At 45.6% G+C, this 18,947-nt stretch overlaps 1 protein-coding gene across 4 annotated transcripts in view; it reads right to left on the minus strand.

Moving 5' to 3' along the window:
• FARP2 (FERM, ARH/RhoGEF and pleckstrin domain protein 2) overlaps positions 1 to 18,947 on the minus strand; it is an 85,995-nt gene that overhangs the window by 65,139 nt on the left and 1,909 nt on the right. For all 4 annotated transcript variants that reach the window (XR_008914271.1, XM_056808604.1, XM_056808603.1 and 1 more), the window contains exon 2: positions 13,570 to 13,796. Coding sequence is in view for 3 of the 4 variants with exons in the window: in XM_056808604.1 (XP_056664582.1) it covers positions 13,570 to 13,773 (204 nt within the window). In the remaining variant the exon portion in view is untranslated. The remainder of the gene's footprint in view (positions 1 to 13,569; positions 13,797 to 18,947) is intronic.

Genomic DNA, 18,947 nt, shown 5'->3' on the forward strand with positions numbered 1-18,947 from the left:
CAGGTAAAGTAAGGGGAATTTTTTACCAATCAGGGGTATAAGAATACAGGCGTAGAAGCCTATTCAGAGGTAGAGGCATAGTAATATGGCATGAAGATGGTTGGGAACCTGGAAGATGAAAAAATAGTGATGCCCTGCCCAAAAGTAAGAAGTCTGAAAGAGGGGAGTTTTGGAGAAGAAAGATACTGGTTCTATTCTGGACATACTTGAGTTTAAAGTGTATCAGGGATAACTAGTTTGGAAGTTTTAAGTGGTACAGTGGATGGAGTGCTAGACCTGTTGGCAAGTGAACCTAAATTCAAATCCAGACTCAGACCCATACTAGGTTAACCCATACTGTAGGACTCTGTGCAAGTCCCTTACTCTCTATTGACCTCATTTTCCTCATCTATAAAATGGGGATAAAATTAGCATCTATCTTCCAGGTTAATGTCATGATAAAATGAGATATTGTAAACTATTTTGCAAACTTTAAAATGCTAGGTAACTGTTAGCTATTATGATTATTACTGTTGTTGTTGTTGTTTGTCAAATGTTTAATGATATTGGATACCTAAAGCTCAGGGAAGATCCTGGAGTTGGATACATAGATAATTTGCATAATGGTAATTAAGTCCATAACTGGAGGACACACCAAAAAAAAAAAGGTATTTAAAGGCCTTTCTATTCTGGCATCTCATTTCCAAAAGAGTAAACATTCTTCACAAACTCCCAAGATTTCAAAACTAGCCTATCAGCATACTTCAATCACTAACCCTCTCATTAATCACCTATTTTTAGATGGCACTTCATAGTCCATCAGAATCTCCCTAACTTTAGCTTTATCGTGTACTTTCTAAGCACAAAACAGACCACAATTCCAGTAAACCTTTTGTCTGAGACCTATTATTCACATTCTTAACTTTTTTAAAAATTGTATTTAATTAGTCAATTTAGATCACTGGTTACAAGAATCATTTCTTTCCCTCCCCTCCCCCCGCCCCTTCCCATAGCTGACGCACAATTCCACTGAGTTTTACACGTGTCCTTGATCAGAACCTATTTCTATGTTTTTTTTTACTAAATTTGTTTCCTAAAGAGGCCCAAATAAGCCTCTTCCCCAAGTATATATAAAGCTCTCAGGGTTTGTACTGGGCTCCTAAAGCAAGCATTGCTTACATTCCTAGGCAACGGGGCACTGTCTGCCAGCTGGGTATGATTATCGTTTAATATGGAAGGAAAGAGACTTAATTGTTAAAACGCGTCGATTAACACTGGCTGGAACGGCTTTTAGCTGAGACAACATTCCTTGTGCACAGGCGAGTCACAGTCTGTAGAGAGAGCAGAAAGAGCCCTCAAGCGCGAGCAGCAGCCCTTCTCTCTCCTCCTCCTCCTCCCGCTCCTCCAGGCTGCCTCTCCAGGGAGGTCTTCCCAGACAGGATGGTCTGCTCACTCTGTCTCTTTGCAAGCTCTGTCCGTCAGGGACTACCTGGATTAACCAGCAGCTCCTTTTAAAAAGGCCAATAATACCTCCCAGAGGACTACCAGATGCTGTCCTGTTGGCATGAACTGGTGCAACTACACTACTTTCCTTATACCAGCTAAAATAAGAGAACACATGCTGTGATGCTGGCTGAAGGAGGGTGTATCCCATAGCAATTTTCAAGGCATTCTTTAATTGAAAACTATCTTAATGAGAAGGGATGGCTTTTCTCTTACTCAAAAATCTATAAATAAATCTATTTAAAATACCAACACAGAGGGGGCAGCTGGGTGGCTCAGTGGATGGAGAGCCAGGCCTAGAGACGGGAGGTCCTGGGTTCAAATCTGACCTCAGCCACTTCCCAGCTGGGTGACCCTGGGCAAGTCACTTGACCCCCATTGCCTAGCCCTGACCACTCTTCTGTCTTGGAACCCATGCACAGTGTTGATTCTAAGACAGAAAGTAAGGGCTTAAATTAAAAATAAAATAAAATAACAACACATAACAAAAGCATACATTTCTATTTTTAAAAAGTCAAAATACAGACAAATAATGGATTTTAATAGACATAAATATCCCAAAACAGGCCAGGTGCAGTGAAAGGAGTGCCAGGTCTAGGGTCTGGAAGATTCATTCAGAACCAGAGTTCAAATCTGGTCTCAAACACATACTAGCTGTGTGACCCTGGGCAAATCACTGAAGCCTATTTGCCTCAGTTTCCCCAAAAGGAGCTGGAGAAGAAAATGGCAAACCACTCTAGTACCTTTGCCAAGAAGATTCCAAATGGAGTCATGAAGAGGCAGTCTGAAGCAAATGAACAACAGAAACATAGACCCATTCAGCAAACCTCTACGAAAAGCTGATGTTTTTAAGGGTGAGCATTCATGCATCCACAGGGTCAAGTGCCAGACAGAATGGATGAATGGGCGGGGAAAGCTCTGCCTCTCCTGTGATCCTCCCTTCCCTCAGTATAGGCCTAGAACCCTAAAACTCCTTCATTCAATCAACATTTGTGGAAAGTGGGTTAGAGAAGGCCCCAAATTAGGCCCGCGCTGACCATACGCTTCTGTCCAGTGGTTCTTCCCAACAGGCCTGTAACCACGCTTAGGATCCGCCTCAAGACTTATTTCGGTTCTTCCATGAGAAGTTAGGAGGCCTCCCAGAATAGAACTCGCCACCGAGTTCCATTCAGGGCTTGAGAAGTTGAAGAAATGAAAAAATGGAGACGCTTTTTTCACAACGGAGTTTCTCCATCAAACAACACAGAACCAATTCTAGTCTCTGTTAGTCTTTAGAAGGTCCCTGTTGTGAAGAGCTCCTTTTCCTAACACTTGCTCTGAGATATCGACATGGTTTCATTATAATTCCTTGTCAGGAATTCAATAAAATAGCCGAGGTCACCCGCAAATCTATGGCTGTGATCTGATGAGAGCGCCCAGCTCAGCCATCGCCAGGTTCTGGCCAACACTGCCAAAGGTTACACTGGAACCAGGCTCCTTGGCCTCCAGAGGCCGGCAGTTTTCCACTTCAGCTCCCTCTTGAAATGCCAACATGTTTATGGTCTTGTTTCTGGCAGAACTTTTTCTCAAACGAATTACAGGCACTCAGTACAGCATGAATCCCAACCCCCAAACCGTACAATAGGGGGTCTCTACAGTGAACAACCTGAGAGGCTGGTGAGACTTGGCCAGCCACCCAAAATCAGGGGAAGTGGGGACAGTGAGGGAAGCTGCGAGTATCACAAGCAAGCGCCCATCCTGGCTGTTCCACAGGCTTGGATTTCTTTCCTCGGTCTCTGCCTCGTTTCCCAGGCTCCCTTCAAAGGTTAGCTAGAGTTCCACCTTCTGCAAGAAGCCCAGCCCCCATAACACTGCCCTGGAGGTAGCTGGGGGGGACCAGGGGAGAGCACTGGAGTTGGGCAAGACCTGAGCTGATCAGCTTGCTCCAAGCACACGCTGTTTGACACGGGCACATCGGTGAACTCCCCTGGGCCTCAGTGTCCTCATCGCATAGAGCGCTTTGCAACCCTTACGATGGTAGACGAAGGCTAGCCAATAGCGGCATTATTACCATCTCCAATTTCTCCTGTCCGTAGCTCGCTTGTTTAATCACATTCCCATCATCCTCTCCGTCCGAAGCAGAGCCCAAGCACAAGGGCTGTTTTGGCCTTTCTCTGTAGCTCAGGGCAGGGTGGTTCCTGGCACTTTATTAGCAGCAGCTGCTCAATAATAATTCACCCTGATGGTTGTTCTAAGACCTTTAGTGTGTGTGGACTTGCTGCTATTTATTTTGGCTGCTGTGAGGCCTTGCTTGCTTGCTTCCTGTTCTGGGCTCTACTGTAAATTTCTAGACACACAATCTATCTCATAGAAAGTGGATGGAGAGCCAGACCTAGAGACGGGAGGTCCTGGGTTCAAATCTGACCTCAGACCCTTCCCAGCTGGGTGACCCTGGGCAAGTCACTGAACCCCCACTGCCTAGCCCTGACCATTCTTCTGTCTTGGAACCCATGCACAGTGTTGATTCCAAGACGGAAGGTGAGGGTTTAAGACGAGAAAAAAGAAAGTTGGAGCTGGAAGGCCCCATTTTAAAGATGGGGAAAGCAAGGCTCCGTGTAGAAAAGGGAGGTAAAACACGAAAGCAGACTACAGAGCTCGTGAGAAATGACCACTTATTTGATGGGCTTGAATGCCAGGCTCTGAGGGAGCAAATCATTTCCTACCCAGAGTCCACGTGGAATCTAGGAGTCCCCAAACTTGTAGCCTAGATTCACTGAACCCCAGTGTACTTGGCTTACGATGTTTAGTGGCTCTTCTAGTCTCCAGAAGCCTCTCCCGAGGGTCACACTCGGGACCTTCAGCTTGCGAGACTGATGCGCCACCTACTGCGCCAAATCTTCAGGTCTATCGTGAGTCTGCGAGGCAGTGACGCAGGACTTTCCCTGGGGAGGAACTCTCGTGTGACAAGGTCAAACCAGGAGCCTTCCCCCTCAAGCCAAGTAAACTGGGGTTCAATGAATCTTTCTAGGCTACGGTAGTGAACAGGCTCCCAGCCACTGGCCCTTCTCAAGCCAAAGGCAAATGAGCACTCCCTGCATTCTTTCTCAGGTCTGGGTGAGACTAAAGGGCCGTGGAGGTCTCTGCTAGTTTGGGAATTGTGCGTGCCCAGGGCATACATCCATCCCCTTTGCTACCTAAATGAAGGTACAGATGGCGGAATTATCAGATGTTCAGAAGACCACGGAGATCCCCACAGATCTCTCCGCAGGAATGCTGTCCTATCTAAACTCTCTACACTCTCTCCAATACTTCTCCCACTGCTCTGCCTACAGACAGCACTAAATCAATCAATGAACCAATGAAGCTTTTAAAAAACAGATTTTTCGAATGTAACGGCCTTCTCTATTAGCAGCAATGCAACGATCCAGAACAATTCGGAGGGGCTTATAAGAACGCTGTCCACATTCAGAGGGAAAACCGTGGGAGCAGAAACACAGAAGAAAAACAACTGCCTGATCACATGGGTCAATGGGGATAGGATGGGGGATGGAGACTCTAAAGGATCACCCGAGTGCAAATATCAACAATATGGAAATAGGTTTTGATCCAGGACACTTGTCAAACCCATGGGAGGGGTTGGGGGAGGGGGGAGAACGTGACTCTTGTAACCAAGGAAAAATATAAAATTAGCGATAGAATAAACAAACCTATATTCCTGTTGCCAAAAAAAAAATTTTTTTTTGCTGATATCTCGTTTCTGTAGCACTTAGATTTCCCCCATGTACTTCCTTTCTCAGAGCCAGCCCATATAGCAAAGATTTTTTTTAAGATAAAGAGGAAGAAGAAGGGGAAAAATTCAGTCAAATCAATTAATCCATGGGAAAAAACATGAAATCTCTACTAGTGAGCTTCCCCTCCCCTTCTTTAGGGTTCTTTTGGCTCTCTGCTTGACCCTCTGCTGACCGGCGGCTGTTCTTTCAGTGAACACTGTTGTCGTCGTGGCATATGATCGTACGGTGTTTTCTCTGCTCTGCTGACTCCGTTTTGCATCCACTCACCCAAGTTCTTCCGTGTTTCTCTGTAGGCATTGTGTTCACCCCAAGGTGCTTCGCCATTCCCTTGCTGACGGTGTTGCCTTTGTTCCCAGCTCTTTGCTTCTAAAAAGCCCCGAAAGAGACCCCCATGGGAGCTGGTGCAGGGGGTGCAATCTTTGGACCAGACGTAGACATCCCGGTCGCTTTGTTTCAGACTTCCAAATGTCTCGAGGGCTTGTGTCGCCCCCGCTCCCCCCACCCCGACTGTCCCCATTCTTGTCCCCTTTGTCAGTCTGTGGACAACATTCTGGAGCCCTGCACCTCCTTCAGCATTAGGGATGCTTTGCAAGAGGCTGCGGAAGTCCAGAGGACCGTTTGCTCCAATCTTCTCAGCACCACTGGCTTCTGTGAATCAATCAGTCTTGACAGGCAGAATGGGTCCAATGTATTAAGATGAAATGTGATAAATCTAACAAACGTCGAGTGGTAGAAACCGTGAGGCCGGGCCGGCCAGCAGCTCCTTGGAAAAGCAATGGGCCATCAGACCTACAGATGGGGGGCCGCTTTGTTAAATTACATTTCTTTTTTGAATCTGTTTCGAGGCAAGGCTTGCTGGAAGGGGACAGGAGAGAAGGGGCCTCCTGAGAAGTGAATGGGATAGAAAAGCAAAGTCATCAATGCCCTCTTCGAAGAAAGGACCGGATCAGAAAATAAGGAAAAAGGCCAATGTGATGTTCAGCTGCCCTGACAGAGGAGAACCCGTTTGCAGAGGGAGGATGGGAAGTGCTCCAAGGCAGGCCCATGTGCAGTACTGGGCTCTGTCCCCAGACAGTGCCCTCTGCTAGGCGCGAGGGAGGGCCCCAAAGACAAAGCTAGGCAGGCCCTGCCTTCAAGAAGCTTACATTCTCTTTCACTCCCTACCTTCCTTCTCTCTTCCTTTCCCACCCCTCCTCCTCTTCCCTTCTCCCACCAAGCTTTTTTGGTGTCAGGGCTGAATCTAAGTGGAAGTGATGAACTCATCATCACCTTTGGTGGGCTGCAGTCTGGAGTCTTCCATTATGGGCCCCCCTCCACGCACACACTCACTGCATCTTTCAGCCTGGAACTTACACCTCAAAAGTTCCCTTAGCCCCTGGGGCCTCTCCCTCAGATTGGAAGACTTCTCCCACAAATCTCCATTTACCTACAGTGTCTAGGCCAATCATTTCTTTATTTCCCAGCAAGTTGCAATCTGGATTCTTCCATCATACCCATAAAGCAACAAGGAACTCCTGAGGCGGGAGACAAGGAAGCAATAGGTTGTCAAACTGGGGAAATTTTTTTCCCCACTATTGCTTTCTGTTCTCTTAGATATACATCTTTTAAGAAACATTTAACTCTTGGGGCAGCTAGGTCGCTCAGTGGTTAGAGTACCAAGTCTGAAGATGGGAGGTCCTGGGTTCAAATCTGACTTCACTTTCTAGCTGTATGCCCCTGGGCAAGTCACTTAACCTCCCTTACCTCTCTTCTGCCTTGGAACCCATACTTGGTATCAATTCTTCTTCAATTACAGAAGGTATGGCTTTATGGAAAAAAAAAAAGCATTTAACTTTTTCATGAAGAAATAACATCAATAGTTTATGCCAATGAATAACTTCATTATTGTCTAGGAGCAACAGAACTGAACTATCCCCTCTACCCCAAAGACTTCACTGAAATACCCTTGCTTAACATCTACCTTACAGTCAACCCTAGGGACACTGAGACTCTTCCATCTGACTCGCAGCTGAAATATCCCCTATAGGTTGTCTCCCCATTAGAGCAGGAGCTCCTGAAGGGCAGGGTCTGTCTCACTTTCTAGACACCCCCCCCCCCCCCGGTGCTTTCCACAGAGAAAGTGCTTAACAAACGCCTTCTTTCACTCGTTCACATTTTTACACACAAAATTTCTCAAAGATTCTACCTGATGGTAACAGTAAGACTGATGTAAATTCAGGAGGAAGCAAGCTGCAGGAAGAAGTGGATTTCAGAATGAAAGAATCTAGTGACAAAGGGAGGGAGGGAAGCAACTGGTCCAGAGTGTCCCAAAAGAGGGAATGTGGGAGGCCAGACTGGAGAAAGCCTCCTTGAGACAAGAAAAGCCTATCGAAGACTGGCAAGTAGACATGTTTGGGGAGGTGGAAGTGGAGAGGGCCATGAGCCAAGCTCCATTTTAGGAATACCAATTTGGCAGCTCTGAGGGGTATTGCAATAAAGCCTGAAGACAAGGAAACCAATGTAGAGGCAGGGGATGTGTGAGTGAAGAGAAAAGTCAGAGTGGTAGGGAGGGTAGAATGGACAAGTCTTGGAAGCGAGCTGGCTAAGGGGACTGAAGGACAGGAAAGAAGCACCAGTGAGTCCAAGAACATGAACCTGGGCAAGAGGAAGGCGGGTGCCAGGAACAGAAATGGCCACTGGAGGATGGATAGGTTTCCGTTCGGCGACGAGAGAATGACGATTTTACTGACTAAAATAGGAAAAAAGCATGTCAGTTTGGGGGATGTCAGTGTGGGCTAGTTCTGTCTTGGGCATGTTAAATTTCCATGCAATAGCAAGACAAAAGGTCAAGAATCTGAGAAGAGGAAGAAAGGCCAAAACGAGGGAGAGTGAAAGAGGGAGAATTCAATGGCAAGAGAAAAGTTTAGAAGAACAAGGACTGAGAAGCTGGGAGAGCAGGAGATGGGATGACCTTTGAGTGTTCGATATCAGAAAAACAGGAGAGCAGCAGGAGTGTTAAAGGTGGCGTGGAAGCAGTGAATCTAGAGCATTCATTTGAAAAGTTTGGAGGGAAGGAAGCCAGCTAAAGGGCTTTATAATAAACTGGGTTGTAGTGGAATATTCTTCTTTCAGAAATTACCTTCCCAATCTACAGAAGTGTAACTGCTCCAGTTGCTTCTCTTCTTCATATTGTTAACACATGAAAGAACATACGTACTTTGAAGCCCCCCCTCCCTCTGTTTCAAGTCTGCTTTTGGGAGGTGATGGAGAGGAAGAGGCAGAAATGGGTTGAGATGTTTGTGCTTGGAAATAGTTGAAGGATAATTGCTACCTGGCTGCAAAATAAAAGAAGTTATACTCAGTTCTCCTCTTTGCAACACACAGAGGGAGTGAGGGAGTGGGGGGGGGGGGGAAGAAAAGGAAAGAAGGAGGAGAGGAGAGAGGGAGGGAAGGAGAGAAGGGGAAAGGGACAAAAAGAGAGGATGAGGATGGAAGAGAACATCTGTCAAGAGGGTTATCTCCGCAACCACAGCAACTGGATTTGGACCTGTGTGCAGATAAGTGTTGGATGACTTCCTTCTTTCTTTCTTTTCATTCAATTTCTTCTTCGATGGCCAGAATGACTTTTAAACCTATGTCAGAATCTAGGTTCATTCTCTATTCTCTTCCTCTCTCTCTCTTTCTCTCTCCCCACCCTTCCCCCCTCCCTTTCTAAGAATAAAAAGGCCCACATTTCTATCACGCACCACCCAATGTCACCACATTCCAGGGCAGCAGAATTAAAAGTAAGACATCTAGACCCCAAACAAATAGCAGGTTTTGAAAAGCCACAGTAAGATTGGATAATCTGGTTACACCAGAAATGTTAACTGGCTTTCTTTTTTTAAAAAAGCCTCCATTATCTTCAAATCTGAGATGCTGAATCCCTAACTTTCTCTTCTGAAGCAGACAAAAATAAGTTCTAAGGCAGTTTATTCGCCCTATTTAAGGTATTTCTCTGGTAGCAATGACAAACATCTGGCTAAGATGCCTTCTCAAATTCCTTTCTTCTAGGACAGAAAACATTAAATGCTAAATTGGCAAAAAATAAATAAATAAATGAAAGCTAAAGGAGTCCAAGAAGGCTGCTCCTGGCGCAAGATCCAAGTCCTGCTACTTGTCACACACATAACCTGCTAAGCCTCTCACAGCTGGCCAAATAACAATAAGGCCTTGAGCAGGCAGCAGAGGCAAAAAGGGAGTAATCGAAAATAGAACCACAAAAGAAGCTTGGGGGTTTGGAGCCCCACCCTTGGCGGAGGAAGTCTGACTTAACAGTGCCAAGTCCTCTGGGAGAGGTGTTTCACGCAGGAAGACTGAACCCCTGGGGAGCAAACTCCAAAGTGCTCCTCTGAATCTCCGGAGTCAGGAAACACGTTAGAATGTTCGAATCTTTTTCTCCCTCAGAACCGTCATCAATGACTCCTCATCCTCCAAGAAAGTCTCCCAGGGAGAGTGCTGGATCGGCGCATCACGTCTGACTGGCGCTTCAGACTCAAAGCATTACTAATGCATGTCTTAAAACCACAGGAAATCACAGCCTGATATACAAGCTTCCAAATGACTTCCTTTATGACTGAAAAAGTACTTTCCAAATCTGGAACCAGTTTTCTAATTTCGAAACCACAGAATTCAGCCAAGTGTGTACAAATCAGGCTTTATTAATGCCAACAACTGGCCCCTGACCACAACTAGCTATAAAAACTGCACGCGGCCATTTCGAACTTCATTTAAGGCCAAAGTAAAAATCAAGATACAGTCGCTGATCTAGGTTCAAGGAACGTTCCAACCTGCTGATGTCTCCGGCTTAGCCTCCGTCAGGCCCTCAACTCTCCCATGCCATTAGAATAAATGCTCGGAGTCCCTAACCAAGCATCCCAAATTGTTCCTCTTCTCCTATGGCCTCACAAGACCCCGGCTGGCCGTCAGATCCAATAAGCCGTGCTGGAGAAGTATAGATCTTGGACACTTAGAGAACGGACAAATAAGGCAAGAAGGCTTACTAGATGGTAACAGCAGGAGTTCGTTTCTGATTGCAAAATTTCAAATGAAACCAAAATGCTCTAACAAGTTTTGGCAAATTGCTTCTCCCGAGGCGGAGAGGATGCCAACAAAGGGCACAGTGAGACCGCAAAGTGCATCAATCGCGCCCATACTCTCGTTTGAGCCTCCCAAGGATGATGGCAGGTATTCTTGGCCCCAACGTGATTTCCTACAGTACAAGGCCAACCACGCAGGCGCACTCCAGTGGCTCCCTGTCACCTCCAGGACCAATACCGAATCCTCTGGCCCTTAAAGCTCTTCAGAGGCTGGCTTCCCTACTCCTAGTCTTCTCACGCTTTACCCCCTCTCCTCTCTTATCCCCTTTGCTGCAGGGACCTTGGGCTCCTTGGGGTTCCTCATCTCTCCAGTGGTTTCCAGGCCTAGAATGCTTTCATCTCTTCCCTCGAGGGTCAATTCAAATCCCACTTTCTAAGGAAGGCTCTCTCTGAATTCCCTCAAAATCTCTCTTCCTCCTGCTACCTTCCCTCTCGTTTGCGCCGAGCTCTTGGCACGCTCTCTTCCCCACCCAACAGTGAACTCCTACCATCTTCTATAATTTGTTAAACCCCCAGCACTTAGCAGAGCACTAGTCATACAGCAGGTGCATAAAAAATGCTTACTGAGTGACTGACCATTTGACTATTGAGGAAGTTAACTGGTTTTCCTCCAAACACATGGGAAACCACCAAAGGAAAAAAACAGGCCAGATGCCGTCTATCTCTCTGGATACCAGATCAGCATAATTCCAGCAATGCCAGGCTGATCCCCATTAAAGGCTCCCTTTGAAATTCCTCCCCAAACTCACCTTTTTCTGAATCCCCTAGGAAAGTGAAACAAGAGGGCCAAATGAGAACCTTGGCTGCTTTCAAATAAGCCAATGGGTACATGGCAACAGGGGCAACTGGGTGGCACAGAGGCCACAGCACCCAGCCTTGAGGTGGAAAGATCTTCCTGAGGTCAAATCTAATCTCAAGACACCTACAAGCTCTGAGCCAACAGGGAAGTCACTTCACCTCGTTTGCCTCAGTTTCCTCCATCTATAAAATGAGTTTGAGAAGGAATGGCAAACCACTCTAGGATATTTACCAAGAAAACCCTCAACGGGTCATGGATAGTCAGATGAGACCATGACTGACCAACAACAGAGAAAGAATGAATTAGATTTACTCAAAGCAACTCCCTGAGCCATCCTCAGTTTACTTGAGACCCCAGATTTAGCAGGAAGGGACCTCAAAGGACAGACATTTGGTCTTACCCCTTCAGAGACCCAGAGGGAAAGGACTATACCAAGGTCACAAAGCAAATGTGTGAAGGAGAATAGAGCCTAGCATCAGAGGCCTGCAGCTGAACGGGACCTTTGGAAGCCTCTAGTCCAACCACTTCATTTCAGACAACAAAGAAACTGTGGCACGAAGGCACAGGGACAACTGGCACCTTGAGCTCTAAGTGCTCTGTACACAGTCATTGCCACAAACACACCGGCCAAGGTGAATTATTGACCTTTTAAAATCTGATCACATTCCATTTTCATGCAAAATTTGTTGTCATTATTTGCTTCCCTAAGAAAAAAACCACAAAAGTTCTCTTCTTGATGTCTACCAACTCATGGAAGGTCCCACCTCAATGCCGCACCCCCAAGCTTCTAGCAAGGGTGCCAAGACATACATGCCAAATGTCTCTTGTTTCGTGGAGGCAGTTACAACAAAACTAGAGACACTGATGTGGGCTTTTCAGATGTCCAAGGTGCTTTACTGCCTTTCAAAATAATTGGCAAGTACGTCAAATTTTTCTTAACGGGCATCACTATTTGGATGCAGATTTTGGCGTGACAGTTTCTCCAGCACAAACATTTAAGTGTTCAAACTGATAGAAGTCCATATGTTGGGCTTTTTTTTTGACCCTCACCTTCTTTTCTTAGTATCCGTTCCAAGACAGAAGAGCAAAGGGGCTAGGCAACTGGAGTGAAGTGACTTGACCGAGGTCACCCAGAAGTCAAATTTGAACCCAGGTCCCAAGGCTAGGCCTGGCGCTCTATCCACTGTGTACCTAGCTGCCCCAAACCCATTCGTATGGAAGGATGAGAAGCAAGGCTGACCCCTGGGAGAAGTCTGACAGGAGCTTCGACAAAGAAAGCTGCTCTTTCGGACAATCTACCAGGCAAGAGGCATTCCCCATCCCTAAATCACCAGCCTGGAGAAGGAAGCATTTGGCTGCTAGGCCCGCGGCCCTCCTCTAGTCAGCAAGAGCAGGACTCCAAGGACAGGGAGAGTAAAACAAGGGGGCGCAAGGAGGCGAAGGGCAGGGATATGGAGGCTCCGTGTTTTCAAAGGTCAAAATCGGCGGGTAATTGAGGGAAGGAACTACCTAGCAAAGCATCAAAGAGCTAGCTTGGTTAGATCAGATTCCTGGGCTTCTGCCAAACCTGTCCACGCACATAAATCCAAAGTGCGCCTGATGTTTGAGGGAGAAGCTGTATCTGGAAATCTGCATCTAAAAGCCACCTCCTGTTCTCTCGGGCCAGAGGCCCAGACTGCTTCTGATTCAGATAACCCACACCCGCGCTTTGCTCCTTTGGCACCACGAGCTTTCATTAATTCAAGGTGAACAAGAGAAGAAAAACCAGATTTACCTGAAAGCAAGCTTTCGATTACATAATAAAAAACCAACCCAGTAACCAGTACGGTTAGCTCATCTGTTAGACACTAAGTGTAGGATGGAGCTTCAGCTTGCTGAGATCTCAGGCTAGAAGGCCCTCCTCCACCGACACCAGCCCATCAAAGGCCCTCATTTTACAGAGAAGGGACTTGGCCCAAGCCACCCATGGCCATGCCGAAGGACACCTTAGCGGGACTTCCTCAGGGCCGACTTGAAAAACTCAGGGAAAAGAACTGCACTTGGCAAACAAGAATGATTTTCTTTTTCAACTCTCTGGGGTCTCTGATCATATCTGAAGGCTCTCACTCACTCACACACACACACAGAGTGGGGGGTCCAGAGGCTGCTGACGCCCCTAGTAGACTTCTACCCATTAATGCTCTAGCCTGCAGGTGAATCTGGTATGATCAAAGCCTCATGAGAAAGAAGTGGGGAAAACAGAGAAGGCGACAGAAAACACATTTCTAAGTCTACCTTCCAGCTTTGGGAGATAGACGTGCTTCTAAGAATTTCATGTCTGTATTACCAAAAGCTATTCTTTCTATGGAAGGGCTAAAAGCCGTAAACAAATAGGAAAGAAGGGCCCCCTCCCCACTCTCACCTCCACATGGAGTATTTCAGTGGTGTTGTCCAGCAATCTCACTTTAATAGGAAGGTCCTTCTCTTGCAGTTTGGCTGATGTCTTCACCATTGCTGAGGACAGACTTTGCCCTGGCTCCAGAGTGCTGATCCCAGTGTGATTCGGGCCCCCTAATCGGCTTCCTGGAGTCTCTAGGACTCGATACGTTCCTTCAATTTCTCCCATAGTTTGCCAGCAAGGAGTAATCACTAAAAAACAAAGGGGGGGGGGGCGCAAACACCAAAATACCTCATTACTATGATGTTCTATTATCGAGCTGTCCAAATCATATAAAAATGCCCTGTGTGTGTGTTTTCTTTACATCCAGTGCTCTCTCTTTTTCTCTCTTCAACTTGCACCAAAATTATGAGTCCCTGCTACATTCCTCTCCAGTCCCCCAGGACCTCAGAAACTCCTTAAGGGCAGAGACAGATTTATTTCTGCCTCTGTGTTCTCAGAGCACAGTAAACCACCTTAAAAAATGTTTGTCTTGCTGCTCCAACTGTTCTGAAGAATAATCTGGAACTATGCCCAAAGGGCTATAAAATTGTGCATACCCTTTGACCTAGCAAAACCACTACAAGGTCTGCATCCCAAAAAGATTTTAAAAAAAAAGGAAAAGGACCTATGGATCCAAAAATATTTAAAGCAGCTCTTTTTGTGGTAGTAAAAACCTGGAAATTGAGGGGATGCCCATCAATTGGGGAATGTATGAACAAGTTGTGGTACGTGACGGTGATGGAATACTATCAAGCTATAAGAAATGATGATCGAGATGATTTCAGAAAAACCTCGGAAGATTTATATAAACTGATGCAAAGTGAAGAGAGCAGATCCATTGTATACAGTATGATGATCCACGGTGAATAACCTAACTGTTCTCAGCAATCCGAGGATCCAGGACAACTCCAAAGGACTCATAAATGAAAAATGCTCTCTACGGCCACTGAAGAACTGGTGAAGTCTGAATGCAGATCAAAGCATAGCATTCTTCACTTGATTTCCTTCCTGAGTTTTTTCTTGTATGTGTAATATATACATCTTCTTTCACAACATGATGAATATGGAAAAATGTATCACTTGATAGCACATCTATAACCTATATCAGATGCTTGTCTGGATCATAAGTTGTCAAAAAACAAATGTTAAAAATTGTCTCTACACATAATTAGGGAAGAAATACAATTAAATATTAGTGGAGCAGAACCAGGCAAACAATGAATGGAGGGTCTGGTTCTTTGTCACTGCGCCAACATAAGAATGAGATGAGGACGAAAGACAGGATTACTTAATAAATGTGAAATACTTTTTCTCATTAGCCCATCCAACTAAGCTAACAAACTCTACTTTCAAAGCATATTGACTACAGAAGCTAACCTTTTTTAGTTTCCTACTCCCTTTTAAAAAGCAAAACTCAATCCAAGTCACTTTATCTAGCCCAGAGCTTCTTCACCTGGGGTTCATGAACTTGGTTTTTTTTAATAGCTCCATGACTATATTTCAACAGAAATGGTCCCCTTTGTAATCCTAGGTATTTTACTTGTTGCATTTAAAACCATTATTCTGAGAAGGGACACTTGCTAGGCTTCAGCAGATTGCTGCCCATGGGAGCCAAGTGAAAAAAGGTAAAGAACACATTTCTCCAGTCAGAAACATTCTAGGCAAAAGTCACATGTGTTTCTTCCAGTTCTAAGATGGCGATAAATAGAAATAATCATTCTGCTGGTTCTCAGCAACAGTAGCAGTGGCTCATGTCTCTGGAGCACTTTAAGGTTTATTGAATCCTTTCCCCTGGAAGTAGAGTGAGCCCTATATACCACAGATGAGAAAACAAGACTTACCCAGAGCCACACAGCCAGTCAATGTCAGAAAGGCAAGGCAAGAGGCCACACTCATTCCACAACACCATTCAAAAAACCAAAAATGTCTCTGAGATTATTAGTGGGAAACAAAATCTGTTTTCTGACATCACAAAGTAATTTGGCAGGAACTTCCCATTTAATATTTACTTCAGCTTTAAGATAAGATCTTAAAAAAAAAAGCTAAAGAAATTAACAGAAACAGCAAATATAACCTGTAGCCTTAATGCTGACACAGAAAAGTCTGCTACCATCTTGACTGGAGAAGTCCATTTAGCTCCCATTTTCCTGCCCTTAATAGCTTACTTTTTTAAAACAAAAAACACTGATAAGTGGGTATTAATATCAAAGAAATTAAAGTACTATCTTCCCCAATTGCAAATGAGGAACTTCAGGCTGAGGCAGTCTTAACTCAAACCCACTGACAAAAAGTGCCTTGAAAAAAGCCTGGTCCTGATCATATTCTGATATAATAAAAGACAAGTGCTGAACTATATATGTATATATAAAGATAAAGACATGTAACTAATACTTTTAAAAGGGAAGAATTACAGCCTAAAATAGAAATTTAGTAACTGTTTTTACTCAGACTTCAACCAATCAAACATGCCTTGGGCTTAATTACACTATCTTTCCAGTCTCCCCCACCCTCACTGATTTCTGCTGATCTGATGGGAGCAGACACAAGGTTACCATTTCAAGTGGGACCTTCCGTTTCTTATTTGCCATTTCCTCTCACTTCCTGAAGATAAGACTGACTCTTTCTGCCCCTTCTATCATCAACAAAGTTCAAGTGTAAGCCTCCCCATAACCCTGGGATGCAGGCACTGTATTAGTGGTCCCATTTCCAGATGAGACTGGCTGGCACTTAGAGATCATGTGACTGGTCCAATGTCAGCAGCCAAATGGGGCTTTAAGGAGGATCTCAATGCAGATCCCTCCCAACTTCAAGTTCTGAGCTCTATCCCCCTGGGCAATGGCCAATTACATAATGTCTACAAATGTTCAGAAAGAGACTCCAAATTCATTTCAGATGATAAGTATTCTACTGTGTATGTACTTCTTCCCCCAAGTTTGCCTCTTTTCTGCCATTCTCAGGGTTCCTGTCCCGGGCTGGAAGTGCCTGGCTGGTCCGTGTCCTGTTTACCTCAGGACTGTCCACAGGAGTCAACCATCACCACTTTGTATCAACAGCCAAGATCCTTGTTTATAACGTTCCTAAATCTAAGCCATATCTAGGCAGCTAAACAGCTAAGGGGTTTGTGCTCAAGGAAGGATGGTGAAAGATCATTCCCACCCTCTAGTAAGGCAAGGGGACACAGAGACATGAGGTGAGCTGGCCCAACGGCCAGAGAAGAAGCAGAATCACAAAGGGTAAAAAAGGGAGAGCCCCGAATAAGTGACACCAGCTTAGGAACTGGAGTGCCCCCCAAACATGGCCTCAGAATGGGATCAGAATAGAATTTTCTCATAACCTGGAAGGGATGGTCAAGGAGAGAATCAAGGGGATGCAGCCTATCAGGGAGCACGTTCAGGGCATTTCTCAGATCCCAGCCAGTGCTCTCTGTCTAGAGGCAGGGCCTCTCACTAGAAAGCAGCATGAGCTGGCCTTTCTTCCAGAACACCTTAAAGCCAAGGCATCCAATACCAGGTTAAGGAAAATGGGTAAAGACCAAGAAAAGACTACTCGGAAAATACAAAGATGAGAATAGAAAGAAAGGAAAAAAGGAAGATTGGGTTCTTTCCTCTAAGGTAGAAAAAAAAGCCATCCACTGATTCCTGCCAATTACACTATAATTACACACTACAGCCAACAAAGAAGCCTCATAAAAGTCTGCACCCTGGCACTGCCATGCCACGACAGTTTAATATACTGCAGAAAGGCAAAAGGGTTGCATTTCCTTGTAAGAATCCAGCACACTAAGAGACAGCAAGGTGGCTCAACAGGGAGAAAGCCAAACCTGAAGATGGGTGGTCAGACATTCCAGGGAGTAAATGACACTTGGGCTTCCTCTGATGCTTCCTCCACTTCCCCAACACTACAAACAGGAGGGCGCCAATCACAGCAGAGATTTCAGATAAAATTATTCCACCAAGTTCCAAAATGATTTATGTCCCAATAACTGTTTCCATCCCAAACCTATTGGGAGAGAACAATGGACCTGAGGTCAGAAAGGTTTCCTCACTGTGTGACCCTGAGCAAGTCAGAATGAGGGGGTTGGAGTCGATGACCTGGAAGGTTCCTTACAGCTCCAACTCTATGCTTATATAACCCTCACACCAAATCAGGATTAAGGGAGCACTGAATGGCCTGCGGAGACTACAAGATGTTTGCTATTTTTGCCACAGAGAATGGCTAATGGCTACTCATGCTCCAAGGGCAAGAAGAATGTTCTCATTCAAAAGCCGGGGGATGGTTTCGAAAAGGACCTGGAGGGGCAGCAAGCATCACTCGAACTGCCTGAAAAGGTTGGAAATAGGAAGGCTGAGGCACTGAGCAAGAGGGAGTAAGAATGAGAAGGAACGAAGGAAGGAAGCTGGACGCAAGCTCTACAACAGATACCGGCTCATCCTCAGTGACGACATGACAGGGGTGCTGGCAAGGCCAGGTCCAGGCAGAGACTGGGGAGGGAGAGATGGCTAGTGGGGAGTTTGGTGACAAGCTTCCCAAAGCTGGTCAAGCCTGGTCATTCCCACCCCCTTCTGTTGAGTCACATGGGCACTAATGAGAGAAACTGCCAGAGAATGTAAAGAATCATGACTACATCTTGGGCAACAAACAGAATTCAACTGAGTCGACACTGAGTAGGCACCTACTCGTTGCAAGGCCCAAGGGGAAGCCCTTGAGAGCAGAGGGGCTGATCTAAGACTGGAGCTTCCAAAGAGAAAAGCAGACTTGGGAAAGGAATGGCCAGCAAAGAATAGTATCAGAAAACGAGGTTTGGCTTTCTGGAGCATGGCAGAAAACAGAAGTGGGGGGAGGATCTGGGAGAACGCCTGGGATTAATGGTTTGATGTCAACTTGCAAACTCTCTAACAATAATAATGCTGGCGATGAGGGTAATAGCCAATACACTTACAGAAATGAAAAGTGTGGGGGCAGCTGGGTGACTCAGTGGATTGAGATGGGAGGTCTCAGGTTCAAATCTGACCTCAGACACTTTCCAGCTGGGTGACCCTGGATAAGTCTCTAAACCCTCATTGCCCAGCCCTTAAGGCTCTTCTGTCACAGTATTGATTCTAAGACGGAAGGTGACATAACAGTTTAAAAACATATTGTAAAATGCTTTACATCTGATCACACTTAAGCCCCAGCACAATCCTGTGAAGTGTAGGTACTAAGTGTTATCTCCATTTCACAGAAGAAGAAACTGAGGCACTAAGAAGTAAAGTGATTTGTCCAAATTCACATAGCGAGGGAGGGTTCAAACCCAGTTCTAAACCACTCTTGCCACCCCACCCCACCAAGTTGGGTTGTCTAGCTCTAAAGTAGACACTCCT

This window comes from Monodelphis domestica, chromosome 8 (genome assembly GCF_027887165.1).
Source record: "Monodelphis domestica isolate mMonDom1 chromosome 8, mMonDom1.pri, whole genome shotgun sequence".
NCBI lineage: Eukaryota > Metazoa > Chordata > Mammalia > Didelphimorphia > Didelphidae > Monodelphis > Monodelphis domestica.